Consider the following 8,953-nt stretch of genomic DNA (forward strand, 5'->3'; position numbering starts at 1 on the left):
ATAAGTACTTTTAATAGATAAATAGTTATTTTTTTTTTAATTTACTATTAAAAAATAATTAAATACCACAACTTGTTTATTACAACATTTTCATTAATTTCCTGTTTAGCTTTAGTGTACATTTCTTGCTTGTTTCAATACTTCGGTTATTCTTATTAAGTTATAAGTTACAACCATCTTGTCGTTTAGATAATCATCTTTTGGAAATCCCTCCAGAGTCTTGAGCAGCGTTTCTTAAACTGTGTTTTTTTCAAAATTTTTAATCGATCTCTGTGTTAAATGTTGGTACATTTCAAAAGATGAATATCCTCAATTGTCACAAAAGGCCTTGGTGGCAGTTTTACCATTTGCAACCACTTATATCTGTTCACCACCTATGTATCAATCAAAACAAAATACAACAACAGACTTGATGCCGAACCTAATATGAGAATAGAACTTTTATCAATAAAGCCTAATAGGTATTAAGTAATAATAAAAAGTAATTTCACTCATCTCAGTAAAATTTAGAAGTCCTGTTATTGTCTTTTATTTAAAATATCTTTTGAACTGTTATTAAATGTCCATTTTTAGGGTTCCGTACGGTAAAACGGGACCCTATTACTAAGGCTCCGCTGTCCGTCCGTCCGTCTGTCACCAGGGTGTATCTCATGAACCATGAAAGTTAGAAAGTTGAAATTTTCACAGATTATGTATTTCTGTTGCCGCTATAACAACAAATACTAAAAATCCTAGAATATATGATATAAGTAGTGTTGCCAACATGTTTATAGCTGATTATGGTATGGAACCCTTCGTGCGCGAGTCCGACTCGCACTTGGCCGGTTTTTTATTAAATGAAAATATTATGATTTTTATTGTAAATAATCCTTATATAAAATAACACATTAAAACTATTGAAACAAAGTATGGGTTCTAATTGTCAAGCTATAATAACTTACCGTTGAAAGCTAAATAAAAAAAATCTTAAAAGTTAAAAATAAAACTAGGGGTTCCGCGATAAAAGTGGACGCAAAAAAGGGTTCCACGGATAAAGAAGTTTAAGAAACGCTGCTCTAGGTAGTAAGTTTTTCTCCATTATCTCACAGTACAGCTATCACTTGGTCTCGATCCAAATATCTTGGTTCAAATTATAATGATATAAACATATATCAACTTCAAAAACTGTTCCATTATTACTATTAATTCTTGGCTATCAGCAAATAGCGACAAATGCATTACATTTATAGAACAATTATAACTATGTCTATTAGGAAACTCTAAAATATTTACAATGTTATGAACAGTATGCTGGATTAGGGGTGAGAAAGAGCAATAATTGTGTTGCCATCTACCAGCCGTCCAAACAAAGAAGTCTATAATATAATAGGTTGCAGTATTGCAGTACATGGATATAATAATTAAGAGGGCACAATAGTGGAAAAACTATGGCTTAAAAACATGGTTTCGTAATTCATGTAATATAGTTTATTGAAGCATTTTACAGTAAAAATACATATAATAAAAATTGTAGAGTAGAGTTTTTTGAACAATCATAAGAAGCCCAATTTTCAATATTTTTATTAATTAGTTAAATAATTAATTGATAAAAAGTAAAAAAAACTTGTTAATTTACCATTTAATATTGGACGATTGGAATACGATATTGAAAATCAGGCTTCTAACGATTATTAAAAAAATTCTCCTCTACAATTTTTTTAATATTTTTTTTTACTATTAACTGCTTCAATTAGTCGTATTACTTGAATTACGAAACCATGTCTTAGGGTAAGAAAATGTTTGATTACAAAAACAATTTATAAATGATGGTATTATATTAATTAATCATAAACATAAATAGCGAACATCTTAATTTAATAACTGCGGCCAAATAGGGTGAAAGACCCAGCCGGGTGCCCACATTTTGGATGTATACACTGGTCATTGGACTTTAATATATCTGCTCCCTTGGGCTGTTCAAATGGCACACATAACGACTTTGCACCCATTGTCGAAGCTCCAAGATCTGCAGTACCATCGTCCCTACGAAATAATTAATACAAAAAGATTGAATTATAGTAAATCATAAACTAATGAGTGTATAATATTTTCTTACAATGTGGTATCCTGTTTGATGTTATCCTCGCAAATAGGACGTCCACAAAATGGTATTAATAATAAATGTTTTGCTGCTAAATGTGCAGCACACTCTGACCATTTACGACATATCACAACATTTTCTTTCATTTCTTGTTCTGCTTTATTGTACATATCTTGCTGTATTTGATTCAATAACTCGGTTATTCTTATAACCATCTTGTCGTTTCCACCGTCATCTTTTGGACGTCCCTCTAAGGGAATAGTTAGTTTATCTCCATTATCTCGGCGCACAGCAATTATTTGGTTTCGAGACAAATCTTTTGGTCCAATTTCTAACCTCAGTGGGACCCCCTAAAAATTAAATTCTACAATAACAACTATTTTATATCAAACCTATACCCGTTTTCAAAAGAGAACATACCGATCGGCGACCAATTTATGTCCAGCGGCACGCATCCCCCTTAAATTTCCCATTGTTAGCGTGATCACGTGGTTCTCGATGCACCAAAAGAATTATTCGACATGCACAAAAGCGGTATGTTCTCTTTTGAAAACGGGTATAATTTAAAAAATTAATAAATAAATACCTTCAACTCCCAGTGGTTGAACTTCCATCCAGGTGAATAATTATCTCTCAAGTCGGTATCCGCTCTTATTATTAAGGAAGAATTACGATGTTGGATAACGCTATTGTCATTTTCATCATCACTTTCTATCAGACTATCTCCTTTTAATCTGTTACATACATCTAAACAAGTTCTAGTCAAATTATCTTTGACTTCGTTAGATGTTTTAACGCCTACACCACATGGTACAATAATTACCTAAATTGAAATGTAATATGTTTAACAAAACAGCAACCCATACCTTATTTGAAATTAATGATCAATTATTGGGAACTGTATAATATTTACTTGAATAGATGCTATGCGTGGAGGTAAAACCAGCCCGCGATCATCACCATGAACCATTACCATAACACCAATAGTTCTAGTTGTCATTCCAAATGAAATCTGATGAACAAATGATTTCTTGTGCGTGTCTGGATGTTCAAAATGAACATCAAACATTTTAGCAAAATTAGTACCCAGATAATGTGAGGTGGCACCTTGAATTGCGCGACCGCTAGATGCTACATATGCTTCACAAGTTGTAGTAAATATTCCTCCAGCAAACTTTTCTTTTTCAGTTTTTTTACCTTTTATCACTGGTACTGCCAGCATATTCTTATAAACATACTCATAATAACCTAAAAATAACAAAATCAATAATCAACTAACAATATCATTAATTATAATTTTTTCCAACTAACCTAATGTTATTAATACATCACGTTCTGCTTCTTCTCTAGTTGCATACGCATTATGACCTTCTTGCCACAAAAACTCTCTAGTTCTCAAGAAGGGTTGAGGGTGTTTGAATTCCCACCTCTAAAATAAATAAATAAGTTGAAAACAGAAATTCTCCCTAACATTTAATAAATTAAATGGAAGCAAATAATGCACCACAACGCTGTTCCATTGATTGAGTTTCAATGGCAAGTCTCTGTACGACTGAATCCATTTCGCAAAAGCTGGATACATCCCAGTCTCACTTGTTGGTCTTATAGCAATAGGTTCAGCTAAATCCGTTTCACCAGATTTGGTAACCCAAGCTACCTATTGAGACATTAATTTCATTAGATCAGTCAATATGTATCTTATTTCATGTACTATGTTGTTGGAATTTTACCTCTGGTGCAAAATCTGCAATATGTTCTTTTTCTCTTTCTAATGCTCCTTGTGATACAAACATTGGGAAATAACAATTCTGTATATTAAGAGGCTTTCTCTTAATCCGTGCATCGAACCATTCTTGTATTAATTCCCATATTCTGTAAGCCCAAGGCCTGAGCACGTAACATCCGCTTACATCATAATACTCAATCATTTCGCCTTTAACCAACACTTGAGAATACCATTCTCCAAGATTTTCCGATACCTTTTGTACTTCCAACCCTAATTTTGTTACTTTTTTGGCGTTTATACTACTATCAGTGGCCACAGCAATATTCTCTTTTTTCTTCAATTTTTTATCCTAAAATGTTTCATTTTTCATGTTAAAATTATATAATATATTTTATAGATTGTGTTTTTTAGAAGAATTAAATGTATCATACTACACAAATTAATTAAGAATAAAGTTAATATATTTCTTAATTTGTATTTATTTATTGGTTTTAATTTTTCTATTATCTATTCATTAAACAATTTATTATTTTGTTATAGGCATAATTATTAGTTTTAATTACCTTAATATTACTTGTGGAGATTGGTAAAGGAATGGTAGTTATTGACTTTCTGTGACCATCAGGTATGTTAAACAACACTAGTGACATTTCTTTTCCCGAGTGAATGCTACAAAAAATCATTTATATTATGAAACATTTAAGACAAAAAATTTTCTTGTACTAATTCTTACCTGTATGGCTGGTACGTCGAATCACATATAAAATAACCTCTACGTTGTAGCTGAATCACATCTCCTTTCTTTAAATCTTTCAACTCTGAATCACCTATCATTTGCAATTCCCAACGACTATTTTCTGTATTTAAGTATTGCTTGAAATCATCATCTTTGGCTAATACTGCTTTACTAATTAAGTGATCAAAATAAACACAAACAATTGGAACCAGAATAGGCAAAACTTCTTCAGATTCTGAATAATCGATTTTTGGTAACCACGTAACTTTGACTGTAGATTTAAAATCTGTATTTTCAAGATCAGACACTGCATAAATTCTCTCTATATTATTATTGTTTTGGTTCCTGAAGAAGCAAACATACAATTAATGATCTATATATTATTATGATTTTCTATCAATAGGTATTACCTTTCTATACGGTTTATCAGGAGATTTCCCCAGTTAATAAATGTTGCTCGTCGTCCAGCTTCTAATAACTCTGCATCACTATAATCTATAAGAATTTTAGGTGCGGCCCAGACACAATTCTTTAATCCTAATTGAACATTTTTAGGATGTTTAGGGACATTGTCAATTTTATATGGTTTTTCAACATTCTCTACAACAACTTCAACTGGCGGATAAGATAATACTGCATTTTCTTTATTTGAATTGGATAATAACAAAGCAGTATGCCTTGGTGCTATTGAATCAACGATACTGCGGTTCAATGACCAAATTTTATCCCATTGCATAGCTGTAACAGTTCTGGACGACCCTTGGGCCACTATGAATTGTTTCAATGCTTCCACCTGCATTCCTCTCCTGAAGACACCACGGACAGTCGGCATTCGTGGATCATCCCTTAAACGTAAGATTTTATTATATGTTGTAACAAAATTAAGAACCTTTCTGTAATTTCAATTAGTAAACTAGGAAAGAAACTAATTATATAGTATGTAAATTATTAAAGTACATATATTTATTAATTAAACTAACCATCCATCTACGTGGCCTTGTTCAACAAACCAAGTTAACTTTCTTTTCGACAGAACAGTATTAGTCATATTTAATCTCGAATACGACCACACATAAGGTCTGGTTTCATTGCTGCGAGTACCAAGCTTTAATGCATCACAAAACCAATAATATTGAGCATCACGATCAGTATACTCTGTGGTACGTAAACAATGAGTAACACCTTCAAAACTATCCACAATAGGACAAGCAAAGTCATAAGTTGGATATACCCTGAAAGAACATAAATAATAATTATTCAAATGTATATAACTCATACATAAACAACATATTTATTTCAATATTAATGAACAATAAATAAATAAAATATAAATACTAATTTTTAAATTAAATAAATAAGAATTGCAAATATATATATTACATTTACCATCTTTTTTTAGTTTTTCTGATTTTAATTAAAATTATAATAAATTATTTTTTTGCAACATCTTTTGCATCAAATAAATTATACGAATGAAAATACAATATTGCAGCACCCCCGGTAAGCAAAGCTTGTGTTGGGAGATCAGTTCTTAAGAATATAAAATAGAACAATATAATATAATAAATTTGGTATTTTCAATTTTAAAGTATCATATTAATTAACAGAAATAAATTAATGTAAATTTAGTAGACGCTATAGTTAAGAATTACTTTAAACATTTTAGAAAATATTATAAAAATGACATAAAATAAATTAACTTTAAGCACAAGGTAAATCTAAATATTTAATATGTTTCTTAAAAATAAATAAATTACTAAAATTATTCATATTAAAATTAAAAATTAACCATAATTTCAAATTTCAAATAAATTTTATAAGATTTTTTGGCATTCCTCTAGTGCCAGATTGATCTAATTTATTTCATAATATTTTATGATCTTATGATAATTGAATAGATCACATTGTTTCTATAAAATAATATGTTTTAAAGTCCTTACTTATACTTATCACCAGTTCTAGGATGGTGTTCAGGCTTGCAACGATATATTGTTGGATCTCGCAAACATCCATTTGCAGATTGCATATCAATTTTAGCTCGAACACAACACTTAAGACCGATTTCTGTACCTAAAACCATTTGTTTCCACAATTCTAAGTTCTTCTCAATTGCTGAAATGTGAGTAAATCAATTTTAAAAATTGCATAACATAGTCGGAATTCAAACAATACGCTTCAATAACAAACTTTCTGATAAAGTTGAACTATATTACATTGTTTAAATAATTAAATTAATAGCCAAGACCTTTAGAATTGGCGTGCACAGACTTTTATGTAGCAAATTTGGCTATTTTTTTATCACCCACTCCTTCACACTGTCCCAAAACTTTAAAAAAAGTATACAAAGTAAAACAATCCTAAATAAAACAAACCGACTAAAACGGAAAGTTATCATGTGTTTTAATTTGATGACACTTCAAATTCTAGCAGTTTGGTGGCAGTTTTTAGAAAATAATTTAAGTCTTTTTTGGTATTTGTATATAGGTACCAAAAAAAAAAAACTTCAAGTGTGGGTATATCCTTACAAGTCATTTTAATGTGCACACCTGTGATATTTAGTCAATGCTATTGCTTATAATAACCAAGACATTAACTTTAATTCAACATTTTGTAAGGTACTTAATTATTGAATATTTGAGTTCTATAAACATTTTTTTTGAACTACAAAGATATACTAATATAGTAATATGGGTTTTATTTTATCACCCATCTAGCCAGTGTCTGCAATCTACCGCATGTAGATTGCCTACCTGATAATATACTGTTCACATAACCACAAGCGAGTCTCACGGGCAACGCCACGCGGGATGGCTAAAAATTAAAGTATAATATGATTTTTCTTCCACATGCACAGCGAATTATACCCAAAAGGAGTTAATTAATCAAAATTTTTTTTGTGGCAACGCTGGGTTATTCGGCTAAATTTTTATAATTTTTAAATAGATAAAATCATAAGACTTACAGTTGTTTCTATTTATTGATTCAATTTTCTTCTCCCGTTCTAAACGAATTTCATCTCCATTTGTATCATCCACATAAGCTAAGCCTTCTTTTAACATTCCATTCTCACATATATCTAACATCTGATCAAAATGATCAGAAGTATATGTAAAAGTATCGGGTTTAATTTTCAACATATCAATGTCTTCTAATATAACCTTAAACAATGTAAAATATTTATGATTAAATCTTGTAACTTATTATTTAGTATTTGGTTTTTATTTTAATATTTGTTTTAAAATAGACAAAAAAAAGCAAACCAGACAAATTAGTAAAAATAACATGATGCTATTGAATTTGTTACACAATGTATATTATTTTTTTTTTTACCTTCTCAAAATCTTCCTTCTCCTTTGCTGGATTTGTATCATCAAAACGCAGTATAAGACGGCCATTAAAAGCCAATTGATAGTGTTGATTTAATAGAGCAGCTTTTGCATGTCCAATATGCAAATATCTGAAAACAATGTATTATTAATATTAAATTTACTATAAAACATATACCTAATATAAAAATATACAAAATAAATAGGCACTAACCCGCTTGCTTCTGGAGGAAATCTAACAACAACTTTTCCCATTTCAGCTCCCGGTAATTCCACAAACTTTCCCTGTTGCTTACTATTTAAGACAAGCTTGCAAACACAAACGTATAAAGATAGATTTTTAGATATATTTGAATTTATAAATTATAATAAATATGATTTAAATGTAGGCAATTGGTTCAAAGATATTAATTGCTTTCCATTATTTGAAGAGAAAAATATATTAATAACTAATGATATTTCAACCTTTATACATTACGGTATAAAAAAAAATTAAAACACATTTAATAGAATCTTTAATGATGACTGGTTAGGTTAGATCCCATAAATTCCAATAATTTTTCTTAAATTTTAAAATACATTTAACTACATATTATGTTAATGTTGAACAGTGCCGTAGCTAGGGGGTGGGCACTGGGGGCACGTGCACCCCCCCCCCCCCCACCGAAATTTTTTTTAGCTTGTTTTATATTATATTATGTTTGATAAAAATTAAAAGTTAAGGCTGTCGAAGTGAATCATTTTGAAGGGGTTGGATTTAGGAGATATTGTACATCTATTGTTAGTACTATTGGCTAATTATCTATGTGTGTAGTGACTGATCATTAGTGTGTGTGAGTTCACCGAACGCCGTGCGAAGATAAACGACGGCTAAGATTCTTGAACCCCAGTAAAGTATAAACGCGCAGTCACATCACTATATTTTGCGATAAAAAAATGTTCAACTTACATGTGCTACAAAACTCCCAAAAAGTGGAAGACAAATTCACCCAGTACAAAAAGCCCTTTTGGCTATTTTAATTTTGAAATCATATATTTGAATTCCTTAATCTCTTTTCTAGATTATTATAGTACCAGAGTAATTT

At 30.3% G+C, this 8,953-nt stretch overlaps 1 protein-coding gene across 1 annotated transcript; it reads right to left on the bottom strand.

Moving 5' to 3' along the window:
* Positions 1 to 1,795: 1,795 nt before the first annotated feature.
* Positions 1,796 to 8,219, bottom strand: LOC100159925 (bifunctional glutamate/proline--tRNA ligase-like; the record flags this gene model as incomplete). The annotated part of the gene is made up of 15 exons (XM_016805898.1): positions 1,796 to 2,022; positions 2,096 to 2,430; positions 2,667 to 2,903; positions 2,994 to 3,328; positions 3,392 to 3,509; positions 3,585 to 3,737; positions 3,811 to 4,155; positions 4,370 to 4,475; positions 4,540 to 4,887; positions 4,953 to 5,387; positions 5,523 to 5,774; positions 6,483 to 6,654; positions 7,505 to 7,700; positions 7,873 to 7,999; positions 8,083 to 8,219. Coding segments are annotated over 15 exons (3,465 nt in total), but the record flags the coding sequence as incomplete, so codon positions are not given.
* Between the last annotated feature and the right edge of the window lie 734 nt (positions 8,220 to 8,953).

This window comes from Acyrthosiphon pisum, chromosome X, assembly GCF_005508785.2.
Source record: "Acyrthosiphon pisum isolate AL4f chromosome X, pea_aphid_22Mar2018_4r6ur, whole genome shotgun sequence".
NCBI lineage: Eukaryota > Metazoa > Arthropoda > Insecta > Hemiptera > Aphididae > Acyrthosiphon > Acyrthosiphon pisum.